The 25,749-nt window shown below is 36.5% G+C and overlaps 1 protein-coding gene across 1 annotated transcript in view; it reads left to right on the plus strand.

Annotated features, from left to right (window-relative positions):
• NAV3 (neuron navigator 3) overlaps positions 1 to 25,749 on the plus strand; it is a 491,922-nt gene that overhangs the window by 356,315 nt on the left and 109,858 nt on the right. The window contains exons 10-11 of the mRNA XM_070755761.1: positions 13,568 to 13,676; positions 14,910 to 15,293. Of these exons, the coding sequence (XP_070611862.1) occupies positions 13,568 to 13,676; positions 14,910 to 15,293 (493 nt within the window). The remainder of the gene's footprint in view (positions 1 to 13,567; positions 13,677 to 14,909; positions 15,294 to 25,749) is intronic.

Below are 25,749 nucleotides of genomic sequence, written 5' to 3' on the forward strand. Positions count from 1 at the left end.
TTTCATGTGTATCAAAAATATCCATAACTTGGGGGAAGGGGTAAGATAATGGTTTTTTTATTCTTGTCTACAAAGTCTGCTAAATCAAGTCTGTGAATGGCAGCTATGACATTGATATGCTCTTTTAGTAGCCATTAATATTGAACTGATGCTATGCATTTTGTATCCTGTAGTGGAGTAGCCATTTATTCCACATAAATTCCATGCTTCTCCAACAAGTATTTCCTCTACTAATCCACAATTCCTTCCAAGGTTCTTCTCTGTGGCCTTCTCTGTGGCAGTTACAATCTTTGGAATCAACTCCCCCCAGAGATTTGTGCTGCCACCACCCTCCTGGCCTTTTGTAAGGCTCTAAAAACACATATTTGCCGGCAGGCTTGGGACTGTTGAGTATTCCACTTTTGCTCTGGCTGATAGTATGAGTGAATGAGTATGATTGGATTTTAGTTTAATGCTTTTAATTGCTTAGGGTTGTAGATTGGGTTTTTATATTGGGTTTCATTTATTTTGTACTTTGTATTGTACTCAGAGAGTCCTCGGAGAGGGGCGGCATACAAATCTAATAAATCATTATCATTATCATTGTTATTATTATGTCAATACAACACAGCAAACGAGATCACTATGCTGGATTTCGTATTTCATCACCAGTCGGGCTCTTCCCAAGCACCTAGGACTGCGTGATGTAGCGGCGAATTATGTTTGCCGATCCCAGCAAAGCGGCCTTTTGCAATTGACAGATAGAGATTTTGTCAATTCCGATGGTTTTCAAATTATTATTATTATTATTATTATTATTATTATTATTATTATTATTATTGATTTTATCGTATAAGCTGCTCTGAATCTGTTGGAGAAGGATGGCCTAGAAATCCAATTCTCTCTCTCTCTCTCCCTCTCTCCTTCTCCCTCTCTTTCTCTCTTACTCTCTTACTCTCTTACTATCTATCTATCTATCTATCTATCTATCTATCTATCTATCTATCTATCTATCTATCTATCTATCTATCTGTGGATACATGTTTGTAATCCAAGATCAAAAATCATTTCTTCTAAACTTAGGAAGTTGAGCTTTTCTTGTTAAAAATGTTTTGGATTTGTATTCATTATTGCTTCAGTTCTTTAATTTGCTACTGTGCCGGCACCATTGCTCAATTCCTGACTACTGTAACTGAATGTCTATTTAAATATTATGCTATGCAATTATATTCTCTTATTTGAGAAAACATGCTACAATTTTGTGTATTTAGCTATTATTTATTCAACCCAGACAGCTATTATTTATTCAACCCAGTTTTGAAGGCGTGTGTGTGCCTTCAGAACTATTTTGATTAAAGACAGTATTCCGGTACGAGTTTGCGGAGAGGGGCGGCATATAAATCCAATAAATCTAATCTATATAAGTAAAGTCTAAGGGTCCTTAAAATGCATTTGCAAATTCTTCTTCTTTTAGATATTTAGTGGTCAATTTACGTCATATGTTTTCTTCAAAACAAAATATAATTTGTGTTGTAAATTACCCCCAAAAGAACAAGTTTTGTTTAATTACACTTTCCTATATTTTATACTTGCCAGATGGAGCCCTACTTGTGCCTTTGTACTGCAGATGGATAGAATGCTTGATGAGGACCTATAAAATTATTTTTTTAAAAAAAAATACTTGCAATAGTTCATATATCTTGACATAAGCAGCATGTTACATTTAGTCATATATTTTATTTCAGGCATGTTGGTAACAGAACAAAAGTTATAGGCTAAATAGAATAAGATTACTTCTTTGAGCATGCTGTCAGAGTAGCTGCTTCAAATGTTCTAAAATTCTCTGCAAGGAGAAATTTTAAAAACCCAAAGGTATATGGCATTTTATAAATTATGATTGAATGCAATTGATTCCTAAACTAATTATTTCATCTAAAGTGCATAATGTGCATACAAAAATTATACATTATATATAATACATGCTTTTCTGTATTATTGAGAATTAATATTGGCATGTAGCTACTCCCATCAAGATCACATATTATTTCTAATATCATTAAATTGGAAATTAATTATTAGAATCAGAACTAATCAAAATGCAAAGCATGGTTTAAGCAAGGTTTAAATAATATTTTAAAGCTAAAGCTAGCAAGATAGAATATTCAGTAGAATAGATATTTATAATTGTAACTGTCTGAAGTTTGGCAAAAAAATTGATACACATTTCATATTATAGATAAAGCCATTTTTTGGTGAAATTACACAATTTTTCAAGAAGTTAATGAAAATTCATTTCTATCTCTTTTTTCATTTGTAGGAATATGTTTATTAGTATTATTTTGTTCTGGAAGTTTTGTATATCTATAAGTATGACTGAGTGTTACAAATGTATTTTAGCTTGTCAGATAAGATTTATTTTTAAATCTGTGCTAAAGACTAATCAAAAGTAATCTTAGATCACATATGCATCCTTTCATATCTCATTTAGAATCTCATGCAGTTTTTAGCTGCATGATTAAATTTTGGGAAGAACTACGTTTTCTCTTCTTAAGGTACCTTTATGCCCATATATTTTATGCAAATATGTATACTTTTTTCCCCTACCTAAGATTTCTACTTTGGAATTTGGTAGTCAGTTCCATCTGACATTGATTTTTTTCAGCAGGTTCCAAAAACTTGTTTTTTTTCTTAACATTTCTAATTAATTGTAATTTCACAATGAATCAGAAATTAAAAGTGTTACTGTATAAAAGGAGTAAAATCTATTTTACTTTGTAGCATTTCCATAGACAGCAATACTGCTTTTTCCTCAAATTCTCTATTACACTATAGCAAGGAACCTTTTCAGTATATTGCAAGATTCAAAAGCCACTTCAACTTTAGCCAGGGAAGGAAGGAAGGAAGGAAGGAAGGAAGGAAGGAAGGAAGGAAGGAAGGAAGGAAGGAAGGAAGACATTCCAGGGAGTGTTAAGTTAATGCCCACCCCATTTAGCTTGTGCTGTATCCTTAAACTCAGTATTTGCAGAATTGCAGAGGGTTGGGTCCTTCTGTTTTAATTTGCCAAGCTGTTTGCTGCCATGGCAGCCAGCAGCATTCACTGCAGTTATAGAGAACAGCCATAGATCTGGGAATGCACGTTGAATACTAAAACGCAAGGAAGCTTTCACAGAGCTTTGCTTCCTTGGTTAATTTGGGTCTTATTGAGCTCTGACGTGCTTGGCTGCACTTGCTTTTCTATTAGCTATCCAAAGTAAAGATCTGCAGGCAGGAATCAGTCATGATCTGGTGAGGGAGCCTGTGAGAAGACGGTCATTGGCACTTGCAGTTTACTTTTGGATTTCAGAAAACAGCAGCCACAGAGAAGGATGCAGTCCTATTAATCCGAAGGAGAATGATGATTGGATGATAGAAGGAAACATCACTGGCTTTTATGTTTATTTCTATGCTGGAGTAGATTGTTTAAGCAACTATCCTTCTGCTTGAAATAAATTCCTCTAAAATGATTATAACAGACTGGAAAAGACTAGCTTAGCATGAAAAGAATCAAAATGACTGTGCCTGTCTAGTCCTTAATAGCCTGCACTCTGGAATGCTTATGCTGTGCTTTTTGGACACCGGAGGAATGAGGAGCTACAGGGCATGTAAACTGGGTACTGCTGAAAGGTTAGTTCTATTGCTGAAAGATCTTGCCTTCTCTGCAGCTAGAAATGTGACATTTGATTTGTGTTGAGCCTTTGGATAAAACTATGCAACGATCTGCTGAACTTTCAGTGTTCAGAGGCAAGGATGCAAGAAACAGAAGTGCTCGTCTCCAGAAACAGAAATCTCTGACTAATCTTACTCTCCTAAATGAAACTGAAAAAAAGAAATATTCTTCCAGAGAAAACTGGTTTGGCAGTGCCTCAAAACCTAGCCAGGGTCTTCATCAGTCAGAGCTTGGGAGTAGAGGCTTACTTTCTAAAACACTGTCAAAATCAGCACACTCCCTTTACCATGCCAGCAACAAGTCACCATGGGAAATGGAAGAACTACCACCTGTTGGACCCAGAGCCTCATGCCAAAGGCTCAGAGGATACCTGGTTGATGAAGCTGTTCAAGGGGAGACAAGCAAGTTGAGTGAAGAAGATGTGTCCTTTAAGTCAAAAATTACTAGCCAATCCTGGGTGGTAGAAGAGGAAGGTTGTTTACGTGAAGGGACTGCACAGCTTGATGAGGATGTTATAAGGACAATGCTTGGAGACTTAGAACAAGCACTTTACAATGATTATTTGGGTAAGTTAACTTCTGTTTGACATGATAAAATAATTACTAAGTAATAATATACTGCATGGGAGAGACTCGGTTAATAATAATCATACATTTTTTTTACAATATACTGTCCTTGCAGCATATTTTTGTCTATATAGTATGATGAAGCACGGTGTATCACATTCTTTTTTCAGTTAGATTCACAGACCATTGATTTAAAACTTTTTGGCATTTTGAAGTCATGCCAGTGATGTCACCCAATTTTCATCATAAAATAAAGTTATATTAAATTAATCTTGAAGCAGCAAAAGAAGAAAACTTTAATAATTTTATTCCTGTTTGAACCTGACACATGGGAGTATTTGACAGTCATGCTAGCTTTTCCTTCGACCTCAATTTGGGAAGGACGGTATGAAGATGCATTCTTGGTTTTTTTCTCTAAATATTAATGTGAATTCTATCTTACTAGAAAGACTTCAAATGTATTCACAACTATTCTTATTCTATATTAATAATTTTCCATTTCATTAATATAAAACTTACTAAAGCTTTTTTATTTAAGCAATATCATAGTTTACCTTCTACTCTACTTTAAAAATATTTAATTAAAAATAATATCCCTGTGTAATATCATTAAAACAGAATCTTGTGTCTGGAGGCTTTACATCTGATCTATATATGATGCAAGCAAGTTGCTATAGCTTATCAAAAACATAGGGGTTGTAAAGCATTTATTTTCAAGCCAGTTGTACTTGTGATCTCCATTTAAATATATGTCTGTTCAAAATGATGGATTCAAGAATTTTATAGCAGTATTCCATTGCTAAAGCAATGCAATGTAAAACTAGGAAACGATTAAAAGTATGGAAGAAAAATATGTCTGATTTTGTTGCTGATACATGAATCCAGGAAAAAACTTGATTCAAACTTTGACTTTTGCTATACAGCATATTTCCATAATGCTGATATAGTTGGATATGTATCTAGGTAGGGATGATTGATTGATTATATTTTTGTAGACAAATAATCATGTTACAATTCAAATATGTATGTATGTATGTATGTATGTACATGTAAGTGATATTGAATGTTCCTAAGATGGAAATATTTTATTAATGTGACATAATAAAAAGCAATAGTATTATTTTTTTAATTAGAGAATGTTGGAAAGATGTGGTAAAAATAGCTTATACAACTGCATAAGATTTTTTAAAATATTGATTGTTTCTTCATTGCTTATTTGACCCCTATGACAATCATTAAGTGTTGTACCACATGATTCTTGACAAATCTATATTCTTTTATATACACTAAGAGCATATGCACCAATTCCTTGTGTGTCCAATCACACTTGGCCAATAAAAAACCTTACTCTATTCTGTTCTGTTCTAATGTCTCAATTTATCCATTTGAAATCAAGAAATGACATTTCATTTCACTTATATAATTAATCCATATCAGTGGTTCTCAACCTTTCTAATGCCATGACCCCTTAATACAGTTCCTCATCTTGTGCTGACCCCCAACTATAAGTTTAGCAGCAATTCTTCCAACAGATCTTTAAGCTGATTGGCAAGAGGTCAGAGGGACACCCGCCTGTAAACGCCTGATTGGTTGGATTGTAAAAATATGTTCCGAGATGCCAGAATAGAAGCTTTAGTTGCTAACACCATTGCAAATTTGTCTTTTCCCATGGTTTTAGGCGACCCCTGTAAAATGGTTGTTCGACTTCCAAAGGGGTCCCGACCCCAAGGTTGAGAACCACTGATCCATATAATATAAAAAGAAATGTGACCTCTTGTCTGTAAACTGTCTGAACATAGAAAAAGAGTCCTACAAGTTGTTCACTATTTCTACCTATGCAATGGATATAAAAATCTACAACCATATGTAAAAAACCAAACAAAACACCAAGATAAATAATTTCAGAATATTTTCCACTTACAATATAACATATAAGTTGTACAATTCAACTGAAAAGCATTTTTTTTTAAAAAAAAATAACAATAAAAGCATACAATAACCTGGTTGCATAAGTATGCATAACCTTAATATAATGCTTTCTTGAAGCTTCTTTTGATTTTAATGGCAGCATTCAGTTTTTTGAACTGGGAGTCAATTAGCATTGGGAATCTTTGCCTGTTCTTTCTTGCAAAAGTGCTACAAATTTTTCAGGTTGCAAAGGCATCTTTTATGGACAGTCCTTTTCAGGTCACCCCACATACTGTCAATTGGATTCAAGTCTGGGTGCTGGCTGTGCCATTCTACAACTTCAATCGTCTTCTAGTTGAAACCAATCTGTTGTTGATTTGGAGGTATGCTTTGGGTTATTATTATGTTGAAAGATGAAATTTATCTTCATCTTCAGCATTTTAATGAAGGCCTAAAGATTTTCTGCCAAAATTGATTGATATTTGGAATGGTTCATAATTCTGTCCACCTTGACTAAAACAATCCACCTTCAAAGCATAATGATGCCATCACCATGCTTCATTGTGAGTATTATGTACTTTTGGTGATGTGCAGTATTCTTTTTGTGCCAAACATACTTTTGGAAATTATGGCCATAATGTTTAATCTTGGTGTCTGCATACCATAACATATTTTCCAATGTGCTTTTGTCAGACTTGATGTAGGTTTTTGAAAAATAATGTAGTCAGGCTTGGATATGTTTCTTTGTAACAAGAGGCTTCCATCTTGCCATCTTACCTCACAGCACATTAATATGAAGAATAAGGGAGATGGTTGTCACAATCAGTTCTTGCCAGAAATTCCTTCAGCTCTTGTAATGCTGCTGTAGGTCTTTAGATAGCCTCTCTGATTCTTTATCAAATTTGGAATGACATTCAGTTCTCGGTTATGTCACTGTTGTGCTATATTTTCTCCATTTGTTGATGACTGCCTTCACTATATTCCATAGTACTGTATATCCAAAATCTTGGAAATTTCTTTCTATCTTTCTCCTGACTGATACCTTCAAGCAATGAGATCCTGTCAGATCTACCATTGCATTGCTTTAGCATTCTGACATAAAAGGAGGAAGAGAGGAGCAAGGGGATATAGGGAGGGGAATGAAAGAATGACAGGATGAACCAGAGGTGCCAGGCTGGAACAGAGCCTGGAAGATCCAAGAACACAAGTGTGAGAACAGAATGCAAACACCCACCAAAAGGCACCAAAATGCAGGGCTGTTTCCAAAACACCTAGTTTGAGTAATCTTGGACATTTATAAAAGGAGCAAATGGGGGAGAACTTGGGAGAAAGGAAAAGCACTGGATTTACATAGGAATATTCAGATTTTTGCTTTGCTTATTCTGTTACCATCTGGCTTTAGTAAAAGGGTGCATTTCACTAAAATGAAATGATGGATCTTTCTTTCCTAAATGCCCAAGCAGGGAAAAGCCCTGACAGATCCTTTTGATCCTTGAAAGCAATTTTCAAACCATGGCTTTTGTCAGATAAATCCTACTGAATGTTACATGGTCTTGGTCAGAATAACTTTAATTGTGGCAGATGTGTACTGGCTACTATGAAACATGTTTGAATGTGATTGATTAATTCTAAATACAGCCATATGCCTACTCATAAAAGGGTGTGTACCAGTAGAGGGTTCCTACCAGTATGGTTGACGCCATCATACCAGTAGTAAAAATAGAGTTGGGTGCACAGCTTCGAATCACCAGTGTGCATGTGCATGCACAGAAAGCAAAATCTTGTGAGGGAATGTGTGTGTGAATGAAATTTCAGCAATCTTTTGCTTCGGTGCATGCATGGAAGTAAAAAAATTGCTGAAATCTCATGCATGCATGTGTACCTTCACAAGATTTTGCTTGGAGGCACACACACGCATGCCGGAGATGTGGAGTTGCATGCACAGCACATCGATAGTGGCAGGAGCAGCAACCCCCACCTGATGTGCACACATATGCAACCATGACAGTGTACATTTTTATTATTTTCCCCTAAAATATTTTATTTTGCTTTTCAACTGAACTATGTATCTTATTTTATTGTATTGTATTGTATTGTATTGTATTGCATTGTATTGCATTGTATTGTATTATATTATATATTATTATAATATTATATATTAAAGATGAAAAGAATTTTAAAGTGATTATTCTTCTGATATATTTTTTTACATCTGAAAGTCCTGATATTTTACCAGATATGTGTAGACTTTTTATGGCAACTATATGTTATTGCACATTATATTTGCAATTAGGTTAGGATCAGTGACGGGCTCCTATGGGTATGGTCAGGTACGCAGAACCGGTAGAATTTTTTTTTATTTTTTTCCCTTTTTTCCCCTTCTGGGCTCTGGGATGTTTTTCCTATCACAGTAAATGAGGTTTAATGTGTATAATATGTACCGTATAAGTGAAGTTGAATGTGTAAAAGAGTTGTGCATATGTGTGTACGTACACATATAGTAGATAATGTATATTTTTGTGTGCCTATGTGTTACATGTATGTACACATATGGCATATATACATATACATAGAATTAAATAGTATATTTTCAAAGTTCAGTAATAGTAAATAGATAGGGAAATTGTATCTTTTGAGGTGAGGAGCGGCCAGGTAACCTAATCCTACCCTAACCCTAACCCAAACCCTTGACATGAATGACATCAAGTTGGCCACCTTTAAGCCAATCACATGACCTTTAAGCCATCCCCGGTCACATGATCGTCAAACCACTCCCACCTAGTCACATGGCCAGCAAGCCACGTCCACAAAATAAGCCATGCCCACAGTGTAGTAGTGAAAAAAAATGCAGCCCTTCACTGGTTAGGATGTACACATATAAACTCCTATATGCTTTGAATATAGAGCAAAATACAAACATAAACAAAGTTATATATTTCTGTAGTCATATATAGTCATATAATGTCGAGGTCATCCACAGATTAATATGATATAAAATGTCATTTTATTACATATTATATTTATGATATATAAATATAATTGCTCACTAAAAAAATTAGATACTCAGAAAAAAACGTGCTAGAAAAACCTGAGATTGGACGTGTTTATTGCTAAATATGTAGGACAAAGAAACAAATGACAGAAGGACAAATGTTTTTCCAAGCATACATTTTTGCTTTTGAGGATTCATCTTCTGTTTGTACAGAAAGAAGACTCCTGTTAGGAAGACATCAGCAAATGAAATAAATTCCAGGATACAAAGATGCAAGTGCAGGGCATATAAAATGCATAATCATTCCTCAGTTTAAATAGATTGTTGTCAGGCATGAAAGACCAAGTCGACAAGTGAAGGTTCAATTAAACTGATTTATAGCTAAAGGACTATGAACAGGAGTCTTCTCAACTAACAGTCAACATCTAGTTAGAGTTAATAGAAGTAAATGAAAGATTTAATTTGTGACACAGTCAAATTAAGTATGGGTCAATGGGACTCAAGGGGGATTGGACTTAATTCGTTTGTGACTATGTAGGGATTTTAGAATGATCACTCTTTTCACTCCACCCTAGGTTCTGCTGCTCCTTTTCTAGAATTGCAAGCATGTGAACACTAATTGTCCATAACTGTTTTATATAGTAATTATTTATACAAACATATTTTCATTCCAGAGTGATAATGTCTTCTTTCTGATGTTAGTGTTTTCAAGCAAATACTAATCCTTATCAATAGCATGTTTTACTATAATAGTAAATATAGTATAGGACTAAATTATTATTCAAGTCCACAGTTACCAATTCCCAAGACAGATTTTCAATACAGTATTTCAATATTAATTACCAGATAAAAGGATAAAGTGAGTGCTTCTTTGTTTTCAAAGGTTGCAAAATTGAATAGGATTAGTTTACATTGTGGAATAAATAATAAAATTCAAAGCAATCTTGACAGGTTCGAGGTGGATTAAAAGTAACAGAATGAAATTTTAATAGAAGTAAATGCACTAGATTGGGACACAGTCAAGTGCACAGATATAAGTTATATAATATCTGGCTTGATAATAGTATTTGCAATGAAGATATTGCATTGCATTGCATTGGCATGACCATGGTCTTGAAAGACCATGGTATCATGCTCTGGATTCCTCAGAGCATGAAGCCAGGGTAGGTTGAAGACATTACCATCGTAATTAATTGCAAACCGAGTCAGCATTATAAAGATTGAATTTCCAAATTGTAAGAAATATTTTATTGATTCTATTCTGATTTGGCCACATCTACCTTGACTAATGGGTTTATTCTAACAAGATTCAGTGAAATTACACACATTTTGAAAAGGACAATCAAGATGATTAAAAATATGCCCTAAGGGCGATTGACCCAGCTAGATACCGGTATGTTTAGTCTTGAGCAAAGACTATGGTGGATAGGATAATCATCTTCAGATAATGTGATTATCCAGACATGATTGTACCTACTGTTACTACTGCTGATTTAGCTATCTTTTGAAAATAACTTTTATGTTAAAATGATTGAAAAACCTTCTCCTGTGGAATTTTGGGTGCTTGTGATACAGTGCCCATAATACAGCAATGTAGTGCAATATTTTGCACCAAAAGCACTGGTTATTTAACCCACAGACAGTATTTATTATTTATTACACACTTTATTTATATATATCACATAAATGCTTCAGTACTTTGTTTCCCTTTTGCATATTTCAAGAACAGAATAGGACAATTCACCATGACTGACTTGATGTGGCCAATTTGCCACAGGCCAACTTGGTGTAGCCAACATGTTACAGAACAATTCAATTTTGTTTAATTATTTAAAATAATTTAAAAATATTTTAATTTTTGTCATTCATATTTTATGTTGTCCCTCCTTTTGCATCCTTTCTTTAATGATTCTACACCACCATTTCTTTAATATTATGTAACTTGTTCTACCATGAATTGTTCTGTAGTGAGTTGACTGCAGTGAGTTGGCTGTGACAGGTTGTCCTAGACCCTGTCCAGCAGATGGGTCCTCTGAAATCTGCCAAATCTCAGTAAGCAGAAAGTGTCTATGACCCTGACTTCTGATGACTACATAGACACGGCCATGCAGTATTCTTTAGCAACATTTTTAGAAGGGGTTTTCTCTATTCTAAGGCTGAAAGAAAGGAAGTCTCATTTTCTGCCTTCTAATAAAACATTTAACCCTTCCCTAAAATGGTTCTCAAATATATTACATACTCATACTATTTCTAGTAAAATGTTTCTTTTCCTTGATCTAAAAAGTAAAAAAAATTCCCATTGTTGTATATCATATGTTGTTTATTGCAATCTGTTATTCTATTAATCTATGTGTTAATTACAGGAAAGTCTATAATTTTTATAGACACTTTATGCCAACTTCACAACTATAAAATTACAGTTGATTCTATATATTCAATAAAAATTACTTTTAAAAAAATTACAGTTGATTCTCCATTGCATAGTCCGAAATAAGTTGGACACTTTGGACAAATTATTATAGCCAAAAATCATTATACTGAGAAGCAGAAATAATATTCCATAATTTCTTGCCTACATTTTTATATGTTCTTAAACAATATGCTGAAAGTCAGCTGACTTCCCCAACCAACTTTTTAAAATTGAATTAAATTTACTTGGCTTAAAAATGCAACACAATTTTCAGAAAGCTTGACTTTTAAATAGGTTCATAGTATTTAGGAATACAGTGGTACCTCGTCTTATGAACGCCTCTACTAACAAACTTTTCGAGATACGAACCCGGTGTTTAAGATTTTTTTGCCTCTTCTTCCGAATTATGAACCCGAGCTGCTGCCGCTGGGATGCCCCGCCTGTGGACGTCTGTTGCCAGCCAAAGCGCTGGGATTCCCCTGAGACTCCCTTCACTGGGAATCCCTGCCTCTGGACTTCCGTTGCCAGCTGATGTGCCCATTCTTGCGATGCTGGGATTCACCTGAGGTTCCCCTCGCTGGTATTCCCTTCATTTTTGCCAGTGCTGCTTTGAATCCCAGCAAGGGGAGGCTCAGGGAAATCCCAGCAACGCAAGAACGGGCGCTTTGGCTGGCAATGGAAGTCCGGAGGCGGGGATTCCCAGCAGCACAAGGCAAAAGGGGTGAGTTTTCAGATGGATTTAACTACATTATTTGCTTTTACATTGATTTCTATGGGGAAAATTGTTTCTTCTTACGAACTTTTCTACTTACGAACCTGGTCACGGAAAGAATTAAGTCCGTAAGACAAGGTACCACTGTACTTCATTACTTTAGCAATACAACAAAAAAGCAGAAAAATATGAGAAGCAGAAGAAATATGTGAAGTTGCATTCAAGGTTATGTTTCTAACTACAAAGCATTGAGGTAATTATATGCACTATTTCATCCTTATCAATATATTGCATACTTAGAGTTTTAGTGAAGGTCTGCTTTCTAATCAGGAAACAACAGAGATTAATGAAATAAGAGTTTATTCTTTTTGAAAGGATGAGTATATTAGAGCTGGATATATAAACTATAGAGTGCTCAAAAAAATAAAGGGAACACTCAAAGAACGCATCCTAGATCTGAATGAATGAAATATTCTCATTGAATACTTTGTTCTGTACAAAGTTGAATGTGCTGACATCATGTGAAATTTATTGTACATCAGTGTTGCTTCCTAAGTGGACAGTTTGATTTCACAGAAGTTTTACTTACTTGGAGTTATAGTGTATTGTTTAAGTGTTCCCTTAATTTTTTTGAGCAGTATATAATAAAGAAATATGTTGTAATTTAGAAATACGCTTATTCTGTTGGTGATGGTGGTAATGATGATACATTTAAGCATACACTGTAAAATCATAATAATTCTGGAAGGCTTAAAGAAAACAAAAGCAGAATGAAACCATAAAGCATAGGCTTAGCTTTGTTTATTCTGTGATTAGATTTCTGGATTCTTAGGATACAGTAACAGTCTATTCTGATTTTCAGATAGGGTTTAAGTTTTAAGTTTTAATTGGATTTGTATGCTGCCCCTCTCCGAGGACTCAGGGCGACTCACAGCATATACAAAAAACAGTAATAAACTATCCAATTAATAATACATTAAAAAAAAACAATCCTTAAAATTCTGATTTAAAAAAACTATCAGGAAGGAAGGAAGCAAGAAAAATAGGAACAAGCAGCACTCAAGAAGGAAAGTCTACTTTATTTCTTCCCTGTGCTCACAAGCCATTAGTTTCAATACTGTCTTAATTTGTATTACGTGGTCATTCAGACTCAGGAGTACTCTCATTTATACTCATTTTCATCATGGTTTTGATTTTAACATTGAAATTTTCTAGTTCATATTGTCTTGCACATTTATGGTATGCTTTATGTATTTTCCATACTTGTATTCATTGGTTGGTTGGTTGATTGCAGGAGAAGATCCTGAAACAAGAAGAATGAGAACTGTAAAGAATATAGCTGATCTGAGACAGAACTTGGAAGAAACTATGTCCAGTCTTAGAGGAACCCAAATAAGCCACAGGTATTGTTTACTCGTGCAGTTAGATACATGGAACAATAAAGCAAAAACAGTGAAAAAGTATATAATCTAATCAGAATATTCAGAGTGTTAAAGTCTGGTCAATTAATTTTCTTAACCTTTTAGTAAATGTTTTGTTTCTCCTTTTTGTTCTCCTTCATTTTGAGGATCTACCCACAAAAGTTTAAGAAAACATTAGATATAGGTTTTAACATAACGTAACATAAGTACACCAAGCCTCAAGAAGTGAGTTTAGATGATTGTTATTTAAGCAATTTAAAGGTTTGGTTTAAAATGCATTGTATGGTAAAAGAAATAAATATCAAAAAGTGATATTTAATCATTGTACAAAGTGCAGTATTTCAGAAAATAAAATGTAAATTGTCTTTAAAATGCTAATAAAATCAACTTGTATTGCTCATATTTAAACAATGCCAATCCATAATATATGCTGTATAGATGAGGCCATTCTGAATAATAAAACATTGTGTGTTACTTGTAATTTGAATCTTGCCACTTGTGTTAAAGTAAATAGTTTTAATTGAATTTAGTCTTGAAACTGTTTAAGGATTGAGAAAGTAGGTCATTCAAAGAAATAGTATTTGTTAATGGTAATGGCACAGCTGAGTGACACCAGAGTTGCCAAATTCTATTAAGAATATTGTGCTTATCTTTATTTAGAATATATTTACTGAAACAAATTGGAAACATTTCATACTTAATTTATTGTCATATTGGAATGAAAACATAACTTACCGTATATTAATTTTAGCTACTGATATGTGTGAGTGATTAATTACATTTTACAAGGAAGTCTCTGATTTTTTTTAAAAACCCTCCCTTTTATTTTACAGTGCTTTTTCTTTTCTACTAACATCTTGTCACTGCATGTCATTTGGTGAGCACTTAATAGGCTTTATTTTCCATTACAAGGTTCATCTTATTTTATTTAAATCTTATATATTAATATTAGTTTTATCTCAAAGCCCACTATTGCTAAAAATGTGGAAAATAAATAAATAAATTTGAAAATAAATAAATAAAATTAAATCTGAGAATACAAATTGGCTTTTTGCCAAAATGTATCAGCCTTAGAGTGACATCTTTAAAAACAGGTGCTATTTTCTCCCCTGAGTCATGTTTATTTAAAAGTAGAATTTTCCTTTGTTTACCTTTCATCCCATATGCATAGAAATATGGACACCATGGTTCAACAGTTTTTGTTTTGCTTGACAGCACACTGGAAACAACATTTGACAGTACTGTGACAACTGAAGTGAATGGACGAAGCATCCCTGGCTTAACAAGCCGATCTTCTCCAGTGACCTGGAGGCTTGGACAAGCTAGTCCTCGACTCCAGGCAGGTGATGCTCCTTCCCTGGGTGGAGGGTACCCTCGCAGTGGTGCTAGTCGCTTCATCCATACTGACCCTTCTCGATTCATGTACACCACACCTCTTCGTCGTGCAGCCATCTCTCGTCTTGGGAACATCCCCCAAATTGACATGGGTGACAAAGGAAATAATGATCTGGACATTTCCTCTGATGTTGATGTTGGAGGGTACATGAGTGATGGGGACATTCTTGGGAAGAGCCTTCGAGCTGATGACATCAACAGTGGGTAAGTTTTTCTTTTTGGTAAAAATGAGATTACAAAGAATTGTGATTAAAAAAGTAATTCACATATCTATTAATAAATAGAAAGGAATGAGGCAAACATCTGAAAAATATGGTAAATGTGTTCATGGCTGGATTATAATAATTTTCTTGTTAGACTCCTTTATAGTGGCAAATATATGATTTTCATGTTTAATTTTTCTGATGCAGATCATGGCTCACTCTTTGTTAGTTTTTAGAAAGGCCTCGTCTTTTTGAAGCCTATTTTATTTTATTTTATTTTATTTTATTTTATTTTATTTTATTTTATTTTATTTTATTTTATTTTATTTTATTTTATTTTATTTTATTTTATTTTATTTTATTTTATTTTATTTTATTTTATTTTATTTTATTTTATTTTATTTTATTTTATTTTATTTTATTTTATTTTATTTTATTTTATTATTTTTATTTATTTATTTATTTTTTTTTATTTTTTATTTTACTTTACTTTATTTATTTCATTTCATTTCATTTCATTTCATTTCATTTCATTTCATTTCATTTTATGTTTTGGATTTATATGCCGCCCCTCTCAGGACTATTATGCATTTATAATCTTAAATGACATGGCTTGAGTTTTATATCTTATGCTTTCTAAAATTAGCATTTAGATTATACATAAAATTGGAATAATGAATATCCTGAAGATGTGTCTAATAAAGAATATAATATATACCTAACAGAAAGGAGCCCACTGCTTCTGTGAAATAAGACTCCTTGATAAATTGTTTAGCCTTAGAATATGTCTCCTAATGTTCAACTATAATCTGCTTTCCTGGTTTTGAAATCCATGATTCTATGGCTGGCTTTTTTGGAATGACACAGAATTTTTGTTCACTTTCTCCAGTGTTTTTCAGACACTTGAAGATTCTGCCATATTCCCCTCTATGAGTTGTTATTATCAAAGTTAAACTTGTATAGTATTTTCAATCTATCTTCTAGAATGTAGATACTAATTTCCCAATACTTTTATGATTGCTTTTTCTGAACCTATTCCAATTTGTCTAATTCTGCTGGACATAATACTCAATGTAACCTCTGTGAGATGTTATCTTATTTGCTTAATATATTATTAAGCATTAAATACATATAATATATGTATAAAGAATAATTACAATAATGTGTTGTTTGGGTAAATAAGTGTACAGGTACTTTTAAAATTCTTTATTGTAATTATAAAGAATAATTGCAATAATGTGTTGTTTGGGTAAATAAATATACAGGTAGTTTTTAAATTCTAAAAAGCAATTGATTTGTGTTAAATGTTAATTTGATATATGAGGAATATTATTTTAAAAACTAGCTGTACCCAGCCATGTCTTGCTGTGGTTAACTGGAAAAGAAAAAAAATGAGAAATTTCTCCCTCCCTCCCTGTCCCCTCCTTCTTTAAGAGACTGGCCCAACCCATTTGCCAAAATATGATAAGATTGGCCTACCTCACAGGATTCTTGGTTCCACCCAAGCATGCAATACTTAGGAGGCAAACATCACAATTTGCAGCCAAATCTGGTTTCTTTATTTTCTGAGAAGAGTTTCCTGTGGCAGTTGAAACAATTATCAGCAGCCAATCAAAACGTGCCTGCTATGTAGGTCACCAGTCTCCATGCCAAGCAACACTCTGTATTTCACCAGCCAATCAAAATGCGCCTCCTATGTTTTTCACCATTTTTACCTGTCACAGGTATAATATCTATATAATATAAGTATATCAAAAAAGCTGTGTTTGAATGCAATGCTGGGTCAAAATTTCACAGCAATCAGTGAAGTACTTTCTGAAATTTGATGTTCCTAACAAAGATACATGTACATTTTTATTAAAATAGGTTAAGATATTAAGAATCAGGACAGTTATTTTGACTGGGAAATTGGAGTGACTCACTGCAAACTAAAATTAGAGCAAGGAGATAAATTTGTGATCTTTGGTAAACTGTTTACCAAATATGGGGAAAAGATTCTAAGAAATGTGAATATCTATAGCAAATTGATAATATATGTTCCATTAAGAGGGATAAATATTGCTCTTACTATAAGAGTGTGCTTCTACTTATTTTTTTATATAAGAGTGAGAGTAGGGTATGACAGGAGAAACATGAAAGTAAGTTTCTGTGGAGATTATCAGGCATCCACGTCATAGTTGAATCAAAGGTGCTTTTTCAAAAGCCAACCGTACGGTTTTTCTCCTTGAGAAAGAAGACAACATTTTCCTTTTCCCATCAAGAAAGTTCATCAGTTTGGACAGGGTGATGGAAGGGAAGGAAGGATTGGTTCTGATAAGAATGGGGGGGAGGGGATTTTGAAGGACCATATTTCTTTGCAGTCATTCATCATTAGCACTCTCCCTAAGATCTCTTGACATCACATGGAGTTTATCAGTGCACTCAGGGCCATCTATATCAGAGTGCAAATGGAGGTGGTGTTTCCTTGAAACTACTGAAAGGACTGTGTTGTAGACAAGAGATAGGTGGTGTCCAGTGATGGGTTCTAAATTCCATTGTTACCAGTTAACTCTTATGTGTTCATGCAATGCTTCTGTGCATGTGTAGAAGCATCCAGGGCAGGTGGACAGAGCCTCCCAGCACCACCGCTACCAGTTCATAGAACCATACTGTACCGGTAGCAATTCACTGCTGGTGGTATCTTATGTTCCCCTCTATTGAGAGAGAGCTCAATGTTAACATAACCTTCAAACATTGTGGATAGGGAGGACCATTGGTTTGAAAAAGGGATAAAGGAGAACATTTATATTAATAGGATAAAAATAATAGTTGCTGGTGTAATATGTTTTTTCGTGACCACTTTGGTATGATGGCTCAAATATTTCTATAAATCAGGATATGCAAAACAGATAAGTTATAGACTAACTGATCTGTTTTGCATATCCTGATTTATAGTCATTTGCATATGACTACCAAGTCTTTCAAAAAGTTAAATAATCATAATAAAATTAATTAAATTGGTCATGGACTCAATAGCAACATTTATGATTTTTTAAAGACTTTCAATAGTGAAGTTGCAGCAAGTTCATAGTTTCTTCACTTGGAATATAATTTTGTCATCTCATAATGCTGTAATGTTCTTCCTTATCTTGGAATATAAAATACAATTCTAAGCATGTACTTTTATGGTCTGTTTGAACCAAAATTATGTGACAGTTCAGATTGGGCCAATCAGCTTTCAAATAATTGTTTAAGTCTTCAGAAATCTTTGAACAACTCTAGGAAACTCCAGGATTTAGCAGAAAGAGTTTGGATATAGTCTGGATTGATATATAGTCTGGATTGATTCAAAGCTGAAATCTAAACACTGTAAATCATATTTAAATCCAATTTATTTCTAAGTAGACCAGCTGAGAACTGAGTTATATTTGTTTTGTTCATTGATTCCAAGCTCTGTTTTGACATTTAGTACATTAATGAAATGGTTAAACAGCTAATAGGGGCAAATACAGGCAAGCTACACCTCCAGATCACTGGGTATGCACTGGCTTCTGAGGATCTTGAGCTTTAACACAGGAGGAGATACAAATATATGCACTCAGCTGTCAAAACTTTTGTATTAAATGTGCTTTGAATTCTTGGTGGATATTAACTATTTTTGCATAAATATTTATAAAGGATGAACACTTTGTTTACAAAGTGTGGCTTATGTATGTGCATGTCATCACACTACTAAGACTAATGTTTCCAAAAAGATTCATCCTTTGTACAATCACAGCCCCTTGTATTTCATTTAAGTAAACCCTGTTGTCAAAGATAAATCTGAAAATAAGCCACACCTTATTTTCAGAATACAGTAGAAGTTTGAGAAAAGGAAGGCTGCTTTAATGAGATTTAATAAATAGTGGGGAGAGTGCTGTGTTTTTTTATGTGTGAATTATACAAATACTTACTTTCCTCTCAGACTTTGTAGATGGTTTTGCTGTAGATGAATTCTTAAAAAATTAATATGTAAAACTTGTTATTTTCTTCTATAATTGTTTTTGCAATTATACAATTATACCTTACCAAGAGCAGCTGTGGGCCACTCTAATCATTGCAGGATTCACCTTGTACCTGCTTAGAAACAAAGATTTAAAGCCACAAAACCAACAATTAAATCAGTGAGGACATGGACTGAAGAAGCAAAGTTAAAGCTACAGGCTTGCTTTGACTGCACAGACTGGAATATTTTTAAAGACACCTCTGCAGACCTAGATGAACTCACAGATACTGTAACATCATATGTCAGCCTCTGTGAGGACCTGTGTGTACCAACCAGGAACTTGCAAATATCAGTAACAATAAATCTTGGTTCACAGCCAAACTCAAGCAGTTACGTCATTCCCAAGAGGAAGCCTACAGAAAAGGTAATAGAATGCTGTAAAATCAGGCCAGAAATATATTAACAAGGGAGATCAGAGCAGCAAAAAGGAACTATTCTGAAAAGCTAAAGAATCAATTTTCAACAAATGAACCAGGAAACGTGTGGAAAACTCTCAAAAACATCACAGGTTCCAGCAAACCACCTTTCCCAGCTGAAGGAGATCAGTAACTGGCAGATGAACTGAATGTGTTCTACTGCAGGTTTGAAAAGAAACCACAACCACCTATCTGCACAACCTCCATCCCAGACACACCAACAACAGCCAAATCTTTTACAACTGAACCCATTCCATTGGGTTTATAACCCCTAGTGAACACAGAAAAGGAAGTGAAAGATCTATTTCACAGACAGAGGCCTGGAAAAGATAAGATAACAACTTCTTGCTTAAGCGTCTGTGCTGACCAATTGGCCCCCATCTTCACCCAACTCTTCAACAAATCACTAGAGTTGTGCTATGTTCCTTCCTGCTTCAAATGCTCTACTATCATCCCAGTGCCAAAGAAGCCCTCCATCAAGGAACTGAATGACTACAGACCAGTTGTTCTAACATCTGTAGTTATGAAAACCTTTGAAAGGCTAGTGATGTTCCACTTGAAAACCATCACAGATCCACTGTTAGACCCCCCTGCAATTTGCATACCAAGAAAATAGATCAACAGATGATGCTGTTAATATGGCTCTACACTGCATCCTTCAATCCGAGCTTCAGGGGGTAATTTGCATACTCCTGGTGCATGCTGGGAAGAAGCTAAAAGCTCACCGCGAGGCAAAAGAACACCGGGTTTGCTGACCAGGGAAGCAGAGGAACTCACCACCCAGGAATCTGAGCTTCAGGGGGTAATTTGCATACTCCTGGTGCATGCTGGGAAGAAGCTAAAAGCTCACCGCAAGGCAAAAGAACACCGGGGGTTGCTGACCAGGGAAGCAGAGGAAATCACCAACCCAGCAACAAGAGCAGACATGTCACCTCTGCACTCTCCCGCACCCACCCTGCAACCTACCACACACATAAAGAACAACACAGAGAGAGAGAGAGAAGATACACCAACCATGCTCACAGAAGTCACTCCCCGAACAAGCATAGATGAAGACGGAACTGAATCCATGGTGTGCTGCAGTTTGTGCTCCATGTACTCACTCCTCCCCTCAAACCTCCAAAACTTTACCTGCAACAAATGCAAACTCATCCAGCTACTTGAGGAAAAAATCGAAAACCTAGAGAAAAACCTAACAACCCTGAAGCACCAACATCACAATGAGAAAATCCATCAGACTCCCAACAAAACCAACACCCCAGAGGAGCTAAGCCGAATCCACGCCCCAGAAGCAGTAAATAGCTGGACACACATCACCCTAAGACGAAAAAACAAGCCTCCACCAACTCCAACCCTCCTCCTCCCAACCCCACTGCCTACAAGCAACAAATACTCAGTACTCTCGGGACAAGAAAACCTGCAAACATCTGACAAAGAACCACCAAGAACCAAGCACAACACAACTCCACCAAAAGCCTCAACAACAGAAGCTAACCTCCCTCACCCCAAGCCAGCCAAAAAGAAAAGGAGAGTACTGGTAATTGGAGACTCAATCCTCAGGGAAACTGAGCCTCCCATCTGCAGACCAGACAACCAATCTAGAGAGGTGTGCTGCCTCCCTGGAGCTAAAATCTCTGACATAACTGAAAACCTCACCAAAATACTCAAACCCACGGACTACTACCCACTATTGGTGATTCATGCAGGAACCAACGACACAGGGAAAGACATGAACCAAATTATGAAAGACTATGACCACTTGGGCAACACAATCAGAAAAACAGGTGCTCAGGTTGTTTTTTCTTCCATCCTCCCCACTAGAGGACGACACCCCACCAGAGAACGCAAAATCCCGCAGATAAATCACTGGCTTAAAGGATGGTGTCGCCATAAGAACTTCGGCTTCCTCGACCATGGCCTGCACTATCTCCAAGAAGGGCTTCTAGCAAGTGACGGGCTACACCTCACTAGAGCGGGGAAGAACCTCCTAGGCAACCGACTAGCCCAACTCATCAGGAGGGCTTTAAACTAGCTCTGAGAGGGGAGGGTGACCAAACTATACAGCAAAACACTGAACAAAACAAGGAAGGGGAACGGGACAAGCCTACAAACAAACCTGAGAATAAAAAATTTCTACCTGCAAACAAACACAAACATCTAAAATGCCTGTACACGAATGCACAAAGCTTGGGAAACAAACAGGATGAACTGGAATTATTAATACACGAGGGCCAATACAATCTAATTGGAATCACAGAAACCTGGTGGGACGAAACACACGCCTGGAACACACAGATAATGGGTTACAACCTCTTCAAGAAGAACAGGTCAAACAAGAAAGGAGGAGGTGTTGCACTATACATCAAAGACCACTACACTGCCACAGAACTACATCCAACCAAAGATGATAACCCCCTAGAAATCATATGGGTCAACATAAAAGAAAAAAAGAGCAACACCACAATTGGAGTATACTACAGACCACCCAATCAAACAGACACAATGGACGACCTCTTCACATGCCAACTAACAGACATATGCAACAAACACAGCACGACAATAATGGGGGACTTCAACTACCCAGACATCAACTGGAAAACTAACTCAGCACCAAGCGGAAAGTCTGCCAAATTTCTTTCCAGTCTAGCTGACAACTTTCTAACCCAAAAAGTTGAAACAGGAACCAGAGGGAATGCTATATTAGACCTAATACTAACAAACAGGGAAGAAACAATAGAGGGAACAGAAGAAGAAGGGAAACTGGGAGAGAGCGACCACGTCATCCTCAAATTCAACATAGTGCAATCACTAGCTACTATACCCAACACCACCACAGTCCCAGACTTCAGAAAAGCGGACTTTAACAAGCTCAGAGCGAACCTTGAACAATGCTCCTGGAACGAACTCTTAGAAGGAAAAACCACTCAGGAAGCCTGGGTGATCCTAAAAAACAGCATCATAGATGCCCAAAACAATGCAATCCCCATGAAAAGGAAAAACGGGAAAACCAAAACTAAACCTGCATGGCTAAACAAAGCCCTCGCAGATGACATAAAAGGAAAAAAAGCTAAGCACAAACAATGGAAAGAAGGACTCATAACCAAAGCGGAATATCAGCAAACAGCCAGTTCCTGCAAACAAAAAATAAAAACAGCAAAGGCACAATATGAACAACACCTTGCAGCGGAAGTCAAAGACAACAAAAAAAGATTCTTCCAACACATCAACAATAAGAAGAAAATCAAAGAAACAATCGTCACACTAAAAAACGAAGAGGGTAGAGAAATCACAGACAGCAATGACCAAGCACAGCTACTCAACGCCTACTTTGCATCAGTCTTCACACAAAAGGGAACCTCCCTCTAACCAATCTGCAATTTAACTGCAACAAACTGCCCCAGAACCGAACTCAACATAGACAAAAGCACAGTGAGGGACTACCTGAGGGAACTCAACGAATACAAATCACCAGGGCCAGAAGGACTTCACCCCAAAGTCCTAAAAGAATTGGCAGACACCATAGCGGAACCACTCCTCCTCATCTACCAAATATCCTGGATCACTGGAGACCTACCGGAAGACTGGAAGCGAGCTGACGTAGTCCCCATCCACAAAAAAGGCAAAAAGACCGACCCAGGTAACTACAGACCAATCAGTCTGACCTCTATACCTGGAAAAATACTGGAGAAAATAATCAAAAAACAACTTACCCACTTCCTAGAAACAAACAAGATCATATCCAATAGCCAGCACGGATTCATCAGAAACAAATCATGCCAAACCAATCTCATATCATTTTTCAACACCATAACCAAGTCAGTTGACCAACGCAACTCAGTGGACCTCATATACTTGGACTTCAGTAAGGCTTTTGATAAAGTTGACCACAATCTCCTAATCCTCAAACTAGAAAAAAATGGAGTAGATTACTACACATGTAGATGGATAAACAGTTGGCTGACCAACCGCACCCAACGAGTTGTCCTCAACGGCACCAAATCCACATGGAAAAAAGTAGACAGTGGAGTACCACAGGGCTCTGTCCTGGGTCCTGTACTCTTTAACATCTTCATCAACGACCTGGACGAGGGAATAAAAGGGGAACTAATAAAATTTGCAGATGACACCAAGCTGGCGGAGGTAGCTAACACCCTTGAGGACAGGCTCAGAGTACAAGAAGACCTAGACAGACTATCACAGTGGGCCCATACCAACAAAATGAGGTTCAACGCCGACAAATGCAGAGTCCTCCACCTCGGCAAAAAGAACCCTAGACATACATACAGCCTGGGAGATATCCCACTCAGCAGTAGTGACTGCGAAAGAGATCTTGGAGTCTTGGTGGACAATCAACTAAACATGAGTCAGCAATGTGCAGCAGCAGCCAAAAAAGCCAACTCAATCCTAAGCTGCATCAACAGAGGAATACGCTCCAAGACCAGGGAAGTACTAATACCACTCTACTACGCCCTGGTCAGACCCCACCTGGAGTACTGCATCCAATTTTGGTCACCTCACTACAAAAAAGACATCGAAACTCTGGAGAAGGTGCAAAAAAGAGCAACCAAAATGATTAGGGGACTCGAAACCAAGACTTACGAAGAGAGATTGAGAGAACTGGGCATGGACAGCCTAGAAAAAAGAAGGTCTAGAGGGGACATGATAGCAGTTTACAGATACTTGAGGGGTTGCCACGGTGAGGAGGGGGTCTCTTTATTCCCCAGGGCACCAGAGGGCCGGACGAGGAACAATGGTTGGAAGCTGACCAAGGAGAGATTCAACCTGGAAATAAGGAAGAACTTCCTGACGGTCAGAGTGATCAACCAATGGAACTGCCTGCCAGGGGAGGTGGTGAACTCCCCAACTCTGGACACCTTCAAGAGGAGATTGGACTTCCATTTGGCTGGGGTGCTGTAGGGTTTCCTGCTCAGGCAGGGGGTTGGACTCGATGACCTAACGGTCCCTTTCAACTCTATTAATAAACATAAACATCTTGACTGTCCCATGACCTACGCTAGGGTCCTCTTTGTAGACTTCAGTTCAGCATTCAACATCATCATACTGGACATTCTCCTAACCAAACTAAATCAGCTAGCGGTACCTGAACACACTTGTAAGTGGATCACAAGCTTCCTAACAGACAGGAAACAGCAGGTGAAGCTAGGAAAAATCACATCAGATGCATGTACAATTATCACAGACACCCCCCCCCCCAAGGCTATGTACTCTCACCACTTCTCTTCTCTCTATAGACTAATGACTGCATCTCAAATGATCCATCAATTAAACTACAGAACTTTGCAGACAATGCAACAGTGATCAGACTCATTCGAGACAATGATGAATCCACATACAGACGGGAGGTTCAACAAATATCCTTCTGGTGTGACCGGAACAATCTAGAACTGAACACACTCAAAACCATAGAAATGGTGGTAGACTTTAGTAGAAACCCTTCCATCCTTCCACCTCTAACAATACTAGACAACACAGTATCAACAGTAGAGAGTTTCAAGTTTCTAGGTTTTATCATATCTAAAATGGTCACCTAACATCAAAAACATCATCAAAAAAGCACAACAAAGAATGTTCTTTCTGCGCCAGCTCAGGAAGCTAAAACTGCCCAAGGTGCTGCTGATACAGTTCTACAGAGGAATCATTGAGTCTGTCATCTGCACCTCTATAACTGTCTGGTTTGGTTCTGCAACCCAACAAGACCAACACAGACTTCAGAGAATAATCAGAACTGCAGAAAAAACAATTGGTGCCAACCTGCCTTCCATTGAGAACCTGTATACTACACAAGTCAAAAAGAGGGCGGTGAAAATATTTACTGACCCCTCGCATCCTGGACACAAACTGTTCCAACTCCTACCCTCAAAACATCACTACAGAGCACTGCACACCAAGACAACTAGACACAAGAACAGTTTTTTCCCGAATGCCATCCCTCAACACTGTCAAACATTTTACTAAGTCTACACTTCTATTTCTACTAGTTTTTTTCTCATCATTCC

The sequence above is a fragment of the Erythrolamprus reginae genome, chromosome 6, assembly GCF_031021105.1.
Source record: "Erythrolamprus reginae isolate rEryReg1 chromosome 6, rEryReg1.hap1, whole genome shotgun sequence".
NCBI lineage: Eukaryota > Metazoa > Chordata > Lepidosauria > Squamata > Dipsadidae > Erythrolamprus > Erythrolamprus reginae.